This window comes from Diorhabda sublineata, chromosome 8, assembly GCF_026230105.1.
Source record: "Diorhabda sublineata isolate icDioSubl1.1 chromosome 8, icDioSubl1.1, whole genome shotgun sequence".
NCBI classification, from domain to species: domain Eukaryota; kingdom Metazoa; phylum Arthropoda; class Insecta; order Coleoptera; family Chrysomelidae; genus Diorhabda; species Diorhabda sublineata.
Window position 1 is genome coordinate 23,674,472 of NC_079481.1, and position 16,825 is coordinate 23,691,296.

The window sequence follows — 16,825 nt, forward strand, 5'->3', positions numbered from 1 at the left end:
TTTGACTTACATTGATGAACTTGTTCATTGAAAACAGACTAGATACAAAAAAAATTATAAGTAAACTTCTTTTTTCCGCTCATAACCCCACACTATCAACAATATATAAATAAATATTACAAACAAAAGACAACTTATTTGCAGGACAATTTGTTGTTTCCACAGTTGTATATTTCCGCTACAACTGTAAACATTTGTCAATGAAATTTGCTAGTGATGAAAAATCAACTGAATCAGCCTGCAAATAATTAAATAAGAGCTCCATATCTCGAATTAACGTTAATAATTTTATATTCACACATCAAAAACATTATCGTGAATATGTTGAATTATGCATTCCCCATTTAAATAAAAAGACAAAGTTTAAGAAGTGGGGGAGATTGGATTCAATATTATATTGTAATAAATAAAACTGCATATGTCATTGTACATGCAAATCATTGTATAAAAATTTTTTATTTGTTTGGTAATCAAATATTCTATAAGCATAAAAACAGAAATTGTGGGAATGAAATAGGGTGTGTTGGAAATGGAATCTTTTGACATCAAAACGAATGAAGATATTTAGAAAAATTAGAGAACGTTTTACCATCAAATTATTTGTTTTATGATTAGCGTTAATGTCGAGGTACATATTGGGCTTTGTGTAGAGACTTGTAAAGAGTCTCAGATAAATCACCATTTGTGGACAAGATATTAGATTTATATAAAACAAAATTAAATACATAAATTTACAGGAGATAAATATAAATAAATCTATTCATGTGTATATAAATAAATTTTGCAAAAAAACCAAATAAAGCATTGGTTCAAAATGAAAATATTCAATTTAAAAACTAAAAAAAGTTATTGACTTAAAGGTGGGACTTCGTGCCCTCTTGTTCGTAGAAGAGAACATACGCTTCCCCACTGACTAAGGATTTCGACGATATCGATGACACCCTGAAAAGAGAATTTGATAAATAAATAATTCAACAAATAAGCAAAGATGAAATAAGTTAAAAAAATATACTCAATTAAAGGTTTGACTTTGGGGCAACTATTAATTCTTGAGCCATTCAGGTACACTATAGATAATAAAATAAAATTCAAAGTAAAAACAGATGAAAACAAAACTTTTTAAAAATTTTTACTCAATCCATGAAGACTTTAGTACTTTTTCGATTGAAACAATTGGACACACTTCATCTGGGATTTCTAGTAGTGCTGGAAGACAATCACGGGAAATGTTTAAGTTTTCTTCGTCTATCCATTCCAAACTTTCATCCACTACGTACAGCAGCTCTTCAGCACGACGTTTGATTACACGCACTGGTTGAATCCTGACTACAATTTCTCGTCGAACTGCATGAAGAGAGCTGATCTGTGCTTATGCAGCTTGACACAAGCTGGCAAAATGAATTTTTAAAATAATTTTGTTGACGCGAGATTTTCGATTATCCTCCTCTTGGTTTAAATGAGATTCCATTGAACCCCTCCCCCTTTCATTCTGAGCTCAAGTAATTAATGGATGCCCCCTTTTAAGTACTTTTTTTTCAATAATTATACTTCATTTCTTCTTCAATTTCAATTTTTGCCTTGTCAAATCTATTCTCGTTCTTATTTCTCAGTGTCCTCCAATTCCCATTTTTTGAAGTATTAAAACTCAATATATTTTGATAAAATTAGAATGGAAGTGAATTGATAAGCTCAATTATGAATCGAAAACAAGTAACTTAGTGAATTTTTATATCTATACTGTATATATTCAATATTATACATACCTTGAATCGTTATATTCGTGCCACTGTCCCGTGTAGGGATGTCGACAATATGCCGTATAGTGACCACTATAAGTGGTTCCGCTGTGATTTGATATAGCGTAGAGGTTGTATCTACAGGGCGCCACATTATCGGCAGCATAATGGCTCATATCAAGCCCTTCTATTGGAAAATCTACGGTAACATTAAGTTTTCCCCTAAATCTTTCTGTTGGTGAAAAACGCTTCAAGTGAATAACCAAGATTTTCGGAAATTTATGAATGGAGAATGATTTAGTGCATCGTCTTCGCTCTTTACATTTCGAACATGTCGGTTTTTCATCACCATCGAGTGTTTCTTCTCTTGTAAATGAATCCAAACATTGTGAAAGACGTAATTGACCTGTTCTTTGAGGTATAGGAAGGGACAAATCCCAAAAAGGATCGAAGGTAACTGAACAGTGGCCGCAATGTGTACACTTGAGTGTTGATTTTAATTGACCGACGAAGTTATCCACAATTTTGGAGTTGTCCATTCGTAGATATCTTAACCAAGATTCTTGCGCTTTCTCACTGTCACTAAAATATAAAAAAATATTACTTCTTGCATGTATGTTCTTGATATCAAATATTTTAATAAAATAAAGGGTTGTAAAATCTCTAAAATAAATAGGATGCATCAAAATCCCAAAAAGAAGTTCTGCTATTATATGAAGCAGAGTATATAGAGTGTGGAGAGATCAAATAATCAGAAGTATTTTGATAGAAACCCAATCCTGTTATCAAAATTTGAAATTTACCATGCATTTTTAATGTCATAAAAATTTTACATATTAAAGTTAAGATGGATGAAAAGTAGAAAAATGCGAAGCTCATGTTTATCTAGATATTTGCACAAATAGCTCCAAGTATTCCTTAAGAAAATGGAATATTTTACAGATTTCAAGTGATTCTGATACTGCCAAACATAAAAATATAAATTGTAGGTCTTCGTAATGACTCAAATTCATAACAGGAGTATACAAACTTTTTTTTTGTACTATTAACAGCAATGAGAAATACATTTGGACCTATAGGTTGGTCTTAGGCATGTCCTGATGAGACTTCTCCAGTGAGAAGGTCTCTTGCACTTTATTTGAGATCAATTGGCCAGCTTCGTTTCAGTCTTCTGTGTTTGGTTCTTGGGTTAGTAGCTGTAGTAGTAGATTAGGATGGCTGTCCAGCTATAGGTAGTAGTTACAGCTTCTTTTTTGTACTGTCTCTTGTATTTTTGGAATATGGAAGTCTTGATGGATCAATTTGTTTGTGACGTACCATGGTGCATTGACTAGTGATCGAAGGATTTTAGATTGTCCTCGTTGTATGAGAGCTATTCTAGATTTACTGGCACATCTCCATAATTCTATTCCGTAGGTCCAGATGGGTATGATGACTGCTTTATATAATAAGATTTTATTTTGTATTGAGACTGGCGATCTTCCGAGTAGCCATTATAGTTCTCGGAACTTTAGGCTGATTTGCTTTCGTTTCTTGGCTAGGTGTTCCCTCTCCAATTGAGTTTAGAGTCTAAATGTAAATGTTATGTGCAGGGATTTGTTATCATTAATTTTTATTCTCCATCTTTCAATCCATTCTTCGATTTGGAATAAATTGTCTTGGAGATTGGCAGAAGCTATTATTGGATCCTCATGTTAGCCAGTATCCCTGTGTCATCAGCAAATGTACCTGTCATAGTGTAGTTTGAGGTTGGAATGTCCAGAGTATATATTAAGTACAAGACTAGCCCTAGGACGCTGCCTTGTGGAACTCCAGCTTTAATAGGTTGAAATTCAGAGGTCTTATCACTAACTTTTGTTCTGAAGGTTCTTTTTGACAGATATGACTGAAGCAGAGTGTAGTATGAATTGACTAGACAGAGTTTGATTTTATTTAACAAATCTAGACTTTATGGAAAGCCTGGCTAACAACCAGGAAGGCTGCAGAGCAGTATTTTTTCCTCTATACCTGTATTGATAGCATGCACTACTTGATTAGACTGTTGAACTGTGGAATGTTTGTATCGAAATCCGAATTGTAATACCAACTTTTCCATGACCTAAGATAATGTTGATAGCAGGTTAATTGGTCTGTAGCTGCTTCCCTTGTTTTGGAATGAGGATAATTTCAGATTTTTTTAATTCCTTGCGCAAGTGGTGTAATTTAACTATGGCAATAAATATATATGTTAACATTACTAAAGCTTTAGTGGGCAGTTCTTTTAGCAATATCAGAGTTATCATATCTATTCCTGGTGCCGTTTTATTTTCTAAGGAATCAATTTTTTGTTTTATTTCTTTCAGGGTTGTGAGTTTTATTGATGTTTGGCTCTCGCCTGGATTCTTGAGTGGAGTATTAATTATATTGTTATGTGTAGGGAAGTCATTGTTTGGAGTGGAAACATTATTGGTTTTCTTGAGTATGTGATTGATTTCCAGATGGAGTGATCGTATCGGTTAAAATTTGTTGGAAACTTATAAAAATTGCCTTGGAATAAAACATAAATTTTTGACTCTATAGTCATCATTTTAAATATTCCAACAAATTCAAAAACTAATCACAATATTAAAACTGTTTAAACAAGAACAACCACAATTTAACCGAGAGCCGTTAAATTGTTGGCTTCTTAAAAATTCTAATTTTACATAATACTACTCAATACCATCATATAAATTGCTAAAACTTAACAAAAACATCTTAATACATGATTGTTAAGTGACTTTGTTTATATTTACCTAAGTTTTTCATCAATTTCTGTTAATATGGGTTTTGGTTTTTCTTGTACCCTATTGACGTCTTCATGAAGTCCTTCTAATAGGTAACGAAGGAACTCTTGTGCATCTTGTTGAGCGTATCCCATGAATCTTGGAGCGAATCGCTGAATCTGACTTTTCAATGATGCAGTATTAACCACTCTGTCGGAACCGTCTTCAGACCAAAGCTCTTTAATAACTTCAGCAAATGCTATAAATATAAAAATCAATCTCTAGCTTATCAAATGAAAAATAGAAATAAGTAATAAGATAAATTAAGCAAACCAAATATATAATTTGTTTTCTTTTCTTTTCTTTCAAATAAAGTAGTGAACAACTTACCTTTAATTAGTGCTCCTTTCATACTGGATATGCTTGTGTTAATATCTCTTATATATGCATCTTTCTTTAAATATTCTAACAGCCACCTAGTGTTGGATAGGCATTGGATAACACTATTCATGAAACATGTGTTACCAATATTTTTGAGGCCATTGAGACCCAAAGATTTTTGGGGAACACCCTCAAAGGACCTGATCGTGGAGTAATTGTTAAGAGCTCTTTCGCCACTACTATCATCATCCGAATAATCTCGGATTCTATTACTGTCTCTCTCACTTGATCGAAGGGATAAGGAATTTGAGTTGATACTATTATTTGCTATTGAATTGGATGGAGATATTGCAGTTTTGGTAAGTTTGGGAGATGTCGATAGATCCTAGAATATAAAACAACAAATATTTAGAAATAACAGATTAATAATTTGAAAATTAATTTGAACAATTATTTATAAAACTAACTTCATTCAGAGTTAAAAACAATAAAATATAAATGAATTAGTTACAATATTTGCATGAAATTTAAATATATACTTGATTGTATAAATTTTGTAAAGGTTTTTAGCTCAAGTTCTTTTATTTTCCAACAATTTGTTTCTGTGATATTTCTCTCGAGCCCCTTTTTTTCCCCACATGTTTTATATTAACAATATAAAATATGATATCCACTTCTGTAGAAAAGCTTCTATGGAAATGGGACCATATAGTAATATTTCCGATAGAATTACAGTTTGAATTAATAAAACTGGAGACAAATGGATTGTTCTATTATTTTCTTCTGAAATAGTCCATATACCATTCTTTAATATTTCAAACAGGAGAGATTTTTTGAGAAGACCAAATTATGTAAAAATAATTTGAAAATCACATACATAAAATCTAGAAAATATGCTAGGCAGTATCTGGTATCAATTATACAATTCAACCAGAAAACACCCCACGGTATACTTTTTCTAGTTTTATACTCCTATGTTTATTTAAAAAAAAAAGTAAAAGAAACTAGAGGTATGTGTTTTCATTTATTCATGCAAAAAATACTTAAGCAAATTATCTGTTAACAAAGTTGCGATTCAAATAATAATTTGCAACAAGTTTTGTCCCAGCAGAAGAATAGCAAACCAATTAAAAAATCTTTACAACTAAAATTACAGATGTTCAATGGCATCAGAAATACCAGCATAGTACAATGAGGACTGCAGTCAAAACGATGCAAGACTTAAATGATAAAATGGTACAACTACTCATGGACTGTAGTCAAAAGGATGCAAACTTGAAGGATATATCTATAAACAAGTCAATAAAAAGAAACATCTAATTTGGGCTAACTACAAATTTAAAAAGATGTCCTAGGCCAACAAATGCAAATTTGAAATGTGTGGATCCAGTGCAAAAGCTAAAGGGTAAAGGAGGTATGTACTGAGACGTCAGTTAAAGCAAGTGTGTGATGATTTGGTCCTACTTTTTAACGCCAGCATAAAGATGAGTGCAATGCACGTTTAATTTGAAACTACTCAGGAGGACAACATTAAAAATAAAGGGGGGACCAATGTATAAAAATATAATAAAGATGAGTACAGTGTATGTTTAATTGGATCGTAATTAACATTTTAGCAAGACAACATTGACTTATATTTTTTAAAAGAACAGCATAACTTTGAAATAACTCAGGAGGACAACATTTAAAATAAAAGGAGACTCATATGTAAAGAATGACCAATAAATAGTTAAATCATTATATTTACTCAACCTTTCGTAAAATGACATTTATAGGTAGGTAAATACTTTCAAGAGGTATATAGATTTTTTTATATATTAAATGATATCACAGTTTATCCATTCTAGAAATTTAAGCCTATTGAAGACTTCTATTGTATTTCCTTAAAATGTTTGTTTTCGTAGCATATCTAAATTATAACCTTTCCCTTTTGTTTCTATTTGAAGGAATCAGAAGTGCTTCCTATCAATAATCCTGAAATCTCAGAAATATGACATAGATTTATTTGCAAAAGCTTATCTATATATTTCGTTGTTAATAAATTTTCCTATTATTAATGTGTCAATGACAAAAAAATGGTTAGTTCAAACAAGAAAGTCTACTTTTAGTTAGTCAATTGGGTCAATCAAGGTTGAAAATGTTTTGCAATAAAACATACCATTCTATATAAACAGTAAAATGAAGTATTGCCACCTTTTAAATGAAAACCATTTTGCACGTGAAAACTATCTACTAAACCGATTAAAAATCCATATAAAATAATAAATAGTAAAAGTGTCCAAACGGTAAACAAGAATGAATCGAATGTCATTTTTCTATAAATATGTTCTGCTGAATAGATCTACCTTTTCATCAATTTCGTAACACTTTTTATATAAGAAGCAAAAAACCATTATATCAGGAAATACCACAAAGTTTTGGAATCCACATTTTATCAAAAATTACAAATACCAATCAATTCTAAGTTAATTTTGCCAATACACGCCCCACACTAAAACTGATATCACAGATTATCAATTATGTCAAATAAGATAGCACAGATTATATATTGTTAGTAAAAAAAACTTTATTTGTAAAAAAAATTAATACAAATGGTAGGTATATAACAAATTGTCAGGTACAAAAGTAACCATGTTGAAAAAAATTCTAAAAATAAAACAACCTTTGCAAACGATACAAAAATAAACGTTGCCAAAATTTAGATGATAGATTTTTATGCAAATAGATAAATGCTGCGGTGAATAAAAATAGTATAGTAAAATTAAGAAAACTATTAATTCAAAGACTTGTAGAACTGATATCATGGAATCAATCTGGTAATGAGAAAAATAATCTAAAATAAAGAGCAAATTTTTGTGTATACTAAATTCAGTTTATTTGAACAATTACTTTCTATTCTACAAGATAACATCACTATATAGTACAATGATTTTCCGGGAATTGCAGCTTTGCCACTCGCGCCGACATATTGGAAAAATGGCGCATAAAAGTAGTTTCTTGATAATATCTCCTTTCCGACGCATTTGACATGAAAAACATCTATACCAAATAATTGTATAGAAAATATCCTACATAAACTTTTTTTCTTCTTAAAATCAATAGTTTCAGTGTACGAGCGCCGTGAAGTAAATGAAGTGTGAACTGTTTTATTTGTGGTGATACATTGAAGTGAAGAAAAAGGATTGGAAACTTTTCGTAAATCAAGACAATAAATACAAACTTTTGGTGGGATTAAAATCATCAATAGTGGTTCACGATGGTACAATTATGATCTACTCGTCCAACATTTTCATTCAAGAATCTGCTGAGATAACAGCAGAGTTTGTATCTAAACATAGTCGTTTATGTGACCGTAATATTGTGTATACGAGCTATTAAATAACGAGACTGGTTAGGAAAAATTGTTTTATTATAAAAATTATTCTACATTCGAATGCTCCCCTTTCCACCTTTCCATACCTTTTTTTCCACTGATCGAAGCAGTGCTGGAAGTCTTCTTTGGTGAGTGCCTTTAGGCGCACTGTCGTTTTTTGCTTTACCGCTTCCATCAACTCAAATCGGGCCCGTTTCAAGATTTTATCTTCGGAAACAAAAAAAAGTCGCACGGTACCAAATCTGTTGATACGGCGGGTGTTCAAGCATTGGTGTGTGCTTACTGGCCAAATACTGCTTCATAGATAGCGCGTTATAGGCAGGTGCGTTGTCTTGGTGCAAAATCGACGAGTTGTTCTTCCACAACTCGGGCCGTTTTTTACGAACTCGTTCTCACAGTGTTGCCAAAACTGACAAATAGTAAGTCTGGTTGACAGTCTGACCCTCTGGAACCCATTCAGTCATCACGATACCGTTAATGTCACAAAAAAAGATCAACATTGCCTTAAATTTTGATTTGCTCTCTCGGCTCTCACTAAAGGGCTTACACCACTCCAAAACACGCGCACGAGATAGATAATTGTCCCCATAGGCTTCTTGCAACAATTTATAGCACTCAGTCGGGGTTTTTTCAATTTAACGAGAAATTTGAGATTGATACGTTGCTCCTGTTTTTCATCACACATGGTTTTCGGCACGAGAAAAAAACACGTTCGTTTCAAACCGCTACTGCATAAATACTATGATAGTGACGGAAACGTGTTTTGGGACGTGCATACACAAGATATCAATTTTCTTTGGACGAACTAATGACCAAAATTGAAGGTAAGTACCGTCCACACATAAAAACAGTGAAAGCACAACTGTTGAAACATTTACGAAAAAAAACGATACGCGGGATTGAAAACAATATTCAAAAAATCTTGGTAGCATTCGTGCGGTATCAGAGATTATACCATCAGTTTCTGATTTAATATGGCTATATGAAAAATGAGTTGACGTGCCTAACATACCTGGATGGAGTGGATTCATGGAACAAGCGACACCAGAATTGCCTTACGAAAAAATTTTTATTGGGTGCTTGCTCTTCATTCATGTTCCACTGAGTAATTACACACAATTTTGACAGCTCTTTTATTCGCTTCTGAAAAATAGTGAGTCAGATGTGGATTAGGCCTACTGGGGATACCACGATAAAAAAATGCATCGCTTTCTCTACCCAAAGGTGGTGTGGAGATATCTGCCGAAACCTATGTTGAAATACACTTTACAGCGCTCGTACGCCGAAACTATTGATTTTAGGAAGAAAAGTTTGGACATAAATTGTAGGAAATTTTCTGTAGATATATTTTGTATAGATATGTTTTTTCTGTAAAATGAGTCGGAAAGGAGTTATTGCTTTTAGGCGCCATTTTTTTAATATGGTGGCGAGAGTAGAAAAGTTTGGTAAGAGCCCGTCAAAATTGTCAATTTTTGACACTGCCGGAAAACTTTCCAAGTAAAAAAACCTAATAACTATACTTTATAATAAACAAATATACAATTCTATTGAAGCTTTACCATGACTGACCTATTAAACTATTAACATCACATACTAGTGGATCAATTGGTAACGTTAAACATACTGGTCATCCCCGAATGTATTGTTTAAATTTCAAAAGTGGAACTGCTTTACATGATTACAAGAAAATAAAATTAAACTACTCAACTTCTACCAAAGTTTTTGACCATTTAATGAGGACATGATGAAATATTGCAACTAATTTAGATCAACAAAACATTTGAAATAATTGCACTTCAATTTGTCTATTATGAATAATAAAAACGCTTGAGAAAATATGACAAAATAAAAAATTTTACAGCAAGGACATCCATATAAATATCCATTAATATTCAGTCTATACGCAACAAAACGGACGAGTTGTATTTGTTTTTGGAGAAATTGGGGTTCCCACAGATAGTTGCTATTACTGAACAATGGGTACATGAAAATAAACCAGATTTTATCGAAAAATATAAAGTTATTAGCAGATATGACATATAAAGTTATTAGCAGATATGACATATAAAGTTATTAGCATATATGACAGGGGTAATTCAGCTCACGGCGAAATCCTAATTTGTCTTCCGGGGAAGACTTCTCGGATGTATCCAATTACGATTTTTTACTAATAGAAAATGATTTTGAATTTTCCATAACTCACAGAAAACTATCAATTTATATATTATTTGTATTTATAGACCGCCTAAATCTAATATTCATTTTTTTTTTCGAGAACCTTCTAAATTTACTCGACTCTCTCACTACTAGTTCTATGTGGTGGTTTTAACATTGACTTTACCAATGATTTTACCATTCGAAAGTCTCTGGAAAATGTTTTTGAGTCATTTCAGCTAAATATGCACGTAGATTTATCAACTCGAATTACTAAAACAACTTCCTCAATTCTAGATTACATAGTGTCCGACTCCCTAGCCCATAATGTGAATTACCTAGTAATTAATTCAGGTATTTCTTACCTGTTTTTGCTGGATGTGTAATACCTTATAAATTTCTTAATAAACACACTCAATTGGTGAGGATTTCCTCTAATCAAAGCTTCACCAAATTTTTGACAATATTGACTCGAAATTTCCAGACTTTCTCGATAAAATTATCAGGTGCTACAATACAGCATTCCCTCTTCGCCCTCGTAAAACTAATCATCACAAATCATCGACTACGAAAGGAATACGTACATATCCAAAAATATGAGATCACTCTTGTACATTAAAAAGTTCACAAACAATCCTCACATCTTCAATTCGAATTCAATTCAATTCAAGACGAACTTAACAATTATTTCATGAACCTAAGTAGGAATATTAGTTCTAAAATATCTCCAAGTCGTGATGCTCTTTCTTTTCTCGTTCCTTCTAAAAGAATCGGTGATAGTCTCTTCCTCAGACATGTAGATAGATTTAAGCTAGAGCAAACCGTACTCAGCATTCAAAACAAGACTTCCTGCGGCAACGATGGGTTATCAACAAAGTTATTTTTGAATTTTCCAGAAGTGATGATTAACGTTTAATTCTCTAATCAACGAATCGTTTGAAAAGGGGCTTTTCCCGAGCTGTCTAAAAACAGCTATAATTTTTCCCATGCACAGGTGTGGTGAAAAAAATAACACTAATAACTATCGTTCCACAACATTATTACCAATCCTATCGAAGATGATTGAACGACTAATGAAAAATCGTCTATTACCCTTTTTTTCAAACATAAAATTTGATAGATCAATAAATGCACTAATGATGCTATGTTTTCTGTTCTTAATAAAATATATACCTCACTTGACAATAACTTTTATACGGCTTCGGTTTTATGTGATTTCACTAAGGCTTTCGATTGTGTTAATCATTAAATTTTGATTAACAAACTAGATTATGGCATCCGAAGTGTTCGCTTAAAATGGTTTGTATCTTACCTTGAATGTCGAAAACAATTGGTAAGATTTAATGGTAAAGTTTGAAGTAAATTGCCAGCTAACAGCGGTGTACCTCAGGATTCAGTTTTGGGTCCAGTTATTTTTTTGCTATTCATTAATGATGTCACAGACTTACGAATTAATGGTAAATTCACTTTATTCGCAGATGACATCAGTGTAACCTGGAGTGGTCCAGATATACAAGGTTTACATTCCACCATAGGTAAAGATCTCATTACTATTAAGTCCTGGTCTGACGCGAACGGTCTCTGTTTAGACACTAAGAAAAAATTATTTTTATCCTATAAACAAGCTTCACCAACTCTAAAACTTAACAGTGACTTAATATGATCTTCAAATTTGATCAAGTTTCTTGGTCTACATATTGACGGTGCCCTTCAACAGTCTGTACATGAAGAAAACTTGGCAAAAAAAATATTCTCTGCTTGTTTTGCGATTAAAATTGTATCTTAACAGCTCGATTCTTGTGCTGCTTCTACTACTTACTACTTGTTCGAATCGCATCTTCGCTATGGTTTGCCTTTCTAGGGGTCTTGTAGTTTGCACCTCTACGAATCTATCTTGAAATTACAAATAAGAGCTATTCGTTATACTTTTCGTTTGAGTAGTAGAATGCATTGAGAATTCTATTTTAAAAAACACAAAATTTTAACTCTCCTCCCCGCTCTTTTCATTTTAGAATCTGTTTAGTTCGCTAACACTTTCATAACTCAACTGAGAGACCCATCCATACCTACTCTACTAGAAAAAACAATTTGGACATTTACTTAACTATACCCACTTTTGATCTAATAAAATTCCATCATATTCAGTGCCAAAAACTTAATCAATCAGCTACCTTTAGAATTAAAAATGGCAAATACATTTAATAAGTTTCGAAGATTGACAAAGGCATTTCTGCTTGGAAGATCTTATTATTCTGTGGGAGAATTCTACAATCAACCAAAGACTCAATAGATTGGGATAATTCAATTTAGTGTGAAGTAAGATATTATATGTATTGTCCATAAAATTGTAAAATTTTCTAATGACAATAAAACTCTTTACTACTCTCAGAAAGATGGGAAGCCGTTTTACTTTGCATCTGATTAGAATAATTTCAATATGTTTCATTTCATACATTAATGAAAAATTATTTGCAAATTAGCGTAACATATTTTTCCGAGCGAAAGCATCATCTGATGTATTGTACTAATTAATATAGTCATTTCTCACTGCATGTTTCGTTTCAAAAAATATCCAAGTATCGGTTAGATTTGTCATTTGTATATACTCCCATGTTTATTTTGGTTGCTGCAAAGTCGCTGGATTAATAGCCGCAAAGTATTCAACCACATTCATCTTTGAATTTAGCTGTCTCCTTTTACAAATGATCCCATACCGAACACACATTAACCGACAGATTTTTTTTCAAGCATTCTCTCGTTTGCTGTGTATCCTAAAACTGTTGTTTACAAAATGAATGGGAATTCTAAAAATGTCAGCAGAATCCGAACAAATAGGGACAATAAGAATTTCTACGTTGAATGCAGACAAAGACATGTTCGCAAACACTTTCACAACTAAAATGAGAGACCCATTTATGCCTACCCTACTAGAAGAAAGAATTTGGACATTTACTTCTTATCTGGTAAAAAATTCCATCACCTTCAGCGCTAAAATATATTTAATAAGTTCCGAAGATTGATAAAGACATTTCTGCTTGAAAGATCTTATTGTTCTGTGGCAGAATTCTACAATTTACCATAGACTCAAAGGACTGGCACAATTCAATTTAGTGTGAAGTAAGATATTATATATATTATAATTGTTATATCCAATCAAATTGTTATTTTATATTTTTATTTTATCTAATATAAAATTGTTTTGATTTGTCGATGAAATTGTAAAATTTTTTAATGACAATAAAGCTTATCTCTCTTTCTCTCATACTGATATAGTATATGTTTATTAACTCAAAAACATTGATTTCGAAATGTTCGTAGACGCTTTATTAAGAAATTGAAGATAAACCTAATCCTACTTTTTCAAAACTCAAAATTAATATCAAGTAACAAGTTATATGAGGGAATAATTTTTTATATATCGAGATTTTTTTCGTGGTAAATTTACTCTTAAATTATATAATGTATTATTCAAAAATAAAAATAACTTACCAGATGTGATTATATAAAACTCTAATCCAATGTGAATATAATTAATATTTTTTTACTGGATGTTATAAAAGAGACCAAAGTAAAACTATATTTAGTATACTATAAGTAACGTACCAAAATATATTTTCTGGCTATTTGACTCCTAATACCTGACTTGTGGATACTACTTGACATTTTTCATAAAATAAAAATTTTGACACTTCATAATGAATGATAAGTAAATATTCTAATTTTCGCCAACTGAATCAACGCGCGCTAGATATTTTACGGGGGTTATTCAATATTTAGATACATCAAACTCATCACATGTGCATATCGTTTAAAAATCTCTCCTATATTATAAAAGCGAATTGTTGGTTAAATCTGTACGATTTTTCAATTTAATTATTTCTAATTAAAAGGTATTAATTTGTGAAAAACGCAATAAATATTTAATTTTCCAAAGTAACATTAAAACATGTCACAATTTCATAAATACGTGCATTATAGGAAGAAAAAAATACAAGAAGAAGGAATTTGCGAAAATTAAACTACTTTAAAGAGAAAATATTATATGAAGAATAAGACAATAAAAGAAAAATATTAAAAAAATAAACGAGTAACGTGGATTGGTCAACCAACACCAAAAATCACAACTAATGAAGAGATCAGAATATATATTTTGGAGATGAAAGAAGCAAATAACTTGCTAGTGACGAAAAATTAACTGAATGAGTCTGCAAATAATTAAATAAGAACTCCGTATCTCGAATTAACGTTAATAATTTTATATTTATACCCCAAAAACACTATCGATAAGATGGTGAATTATGTAATTCCCCGTTTAAATAAAAAGACAAAGTTAGAGAAGTGGAGGAGGTTCAATTCGATATTACATTGTAATAAATAAAACTGCACTTCTGTCTGACGCGCGTTTCTATAACCAAGTTATCGTCTTCAGAGACTGAAGGTAAACAAGTTGAAATAGTTGTATATAAATTTTTTATTTCTTAGACCTTTTGATATATTAATGCTTCTAAATGTTCTTAATTTTAGGTCTCTTCTGTTTTAAAATTGGTTTTTTAAATAATAATTTATAAAAATATTTTTATAAAGACTGAAGTTAAGTTAAAACCTCAATTTTTTTCAATCTTTCAAAAATTATTGAAAAGAAAAATTAATTTTAAAACAGAAAATACCTAAAATCAAGAACATTTAGAAGCATTAAATTTTTTATTAGTTTGGTAATCAAATATTCAATAAGCATAAAAACAGAAATTGTTGAGATGAGACATGGTGTGATGAATTCTGTAAAGAAAATGGAATCTTTGTGATATCAAAACGAATGGAGATATTTAAAAAAATTAGAGAAGATTTTACCATAAAAGTATTTGTTTTAAGATGATTAGCGTTAATGTCGAGGTAAATATTGGGCTTTGCGTAGAGAGAGAAATGCTTTATTGTTAAAAAATTGTTACAATTTGTAGATAAAAGCTTGTAAAAACTAAAAACCAAACATAAAAATAACTAAATAAAGATACATATAAAATAAAATTTCAATATACGGAAGAAAACCACAATGAGTAACAAAATTATAGGTAATAGTAATAACTGTAGTACTGCAATTTGTTGATGAAAATATTATGATTAACACAATCAAAAGCCTTAGAAAAATCACAAAAAGTTGTTGCAGTGGAGTGATGGCTGTTTAGGCTGGAGTAGACATTATTTAGGAGGGAGAATATAGCATCACTTGTGTATTTGTTACTTTAAAACCCAAATTGATGGGTAGTAAGTATTTTAGATAGAAATGATAAAAGACTCTTTTTGACCAATATTTCTATGATCTTAGAGTGCAATTGGGCGATAAATCAATCCTTGATTTTTATCTCCTCCTTTATGCAGAAGTATAATTGGCAATTGGAGGCAATTGGAAAGTGCCATTTTGAAATGAAACGTTAATTAAAGTGATAAGATCATTTAATGTGCAATCGGACAGACTCGAAAACATTTTTAATGTAAATCCATCAATTCCAGATGATTATTTAAAAAAACAGGTGGACCCCCTCTTCAGAGTGTGGCGTGTCCTGCTACCCTCTCCTGTAATTCACTATAAATCGACGGTCTTGGTTGGCTTGGTTTATGAAGAATTTCGAATATTACCAACGAACCAATGCCAAGTCGACCTGGAGTTGGTATGAGCGTCATATTTGTTCAAGAAAGAAAACGCATTACATTTATATAAAGTGTTAAGTTACATCTGCCCAGAGCATGCTGCTCAGATCTGCACGGAATGTAGAGCTCAAAATAGCGAAGGAATTGTCGTTGATATTTGATTTTTTTATAGTTTTTCTTTTCAATAAAAAACGTAGTTTGACGTTTCCTTCAAATAGGTTTCCATTTTTATAGATTTGAATATTATTTGTGAATTGGTATTAGGTACAATAGAATAAAAATGTTTTCAAGAAAATGGGGCACACCATCAGCAGTATACCAGTTTTGTAACTTTTTCTCAGTGAAGGAACTAAAATACTAATATCAAACTAAAAGTGAAAAATAATTCTTGGAATTAGAATAAATTTACTGGTAAAAAAATTTATATATTCTCAATAATCCTCCGACTCAGATCTATTAATTTCAATAACTTTTATTTTTTAGGAGATGGACCAATATGTAACTGGGTAGATAGTAAAGGCTGTGGGAATGTTTTTAATTTCACTTGCAAGTTGAGTTTGAAAAATGCTTCCTTAAAAGAAAGCCTACCCATTAACAAATTGACAAAAAAAATTCTAAGCAAAGGTCCACATGCAATATATGAACTTTAAATTGGTAACATTCGATTAAATAAGAGAGAAAAATCATACAGCACAGTAAAAAATGAAACAATTAACCAACAAAACGTTTTTGATTAGTTAAATTTGTTCATAGAAGTATACCATCAAAATTTTTTATATGATTGCAATTTGATG

General features: G+C 31.3%; 1 protein-coding gene across 3 annotated transcripts in view; it reads right to left on the reverse strand.

Annotated features, from left to right (window-relative positions):
- Positions 1 to 482: 482 nt before the first annotated feature.
- Positions 483 to 16,825, reverse strand: part of LOC130448130 (ubiquitin carboxyl-terminal hydrolase 2-like) — a 39,075-nt gene continuing 22,732 nt past the window's right edge. For all 3 annotated transcript variants that reach the window (XM_056785351.1, XM_056785349.1, XM_056785348.1), the window contains 4 exons: positions 4,871 to 5,246; positions 4,511 to 4,739; positions 1,764 to 2,318; positions 483 to 942 (listed from right to left, as the gene is read on the reverse strand). In XM_056785351.1, coding sequence (XP_056641329.1) covers positions 855 to 942; positions 1,764 to 2,318; positions 4,511 to 4,739; positions 4,871 to 5,246 — 1,248 coding nt within the window. In that variant the 3' untranslated portion in view covers positions 483 to 854. The remainder of the gene's footprint in view (positions 943 to 1,763; positions 2,319 to 4,510; positions 4,740 to 4,870; positions 5,247 to 16,825) is intronic.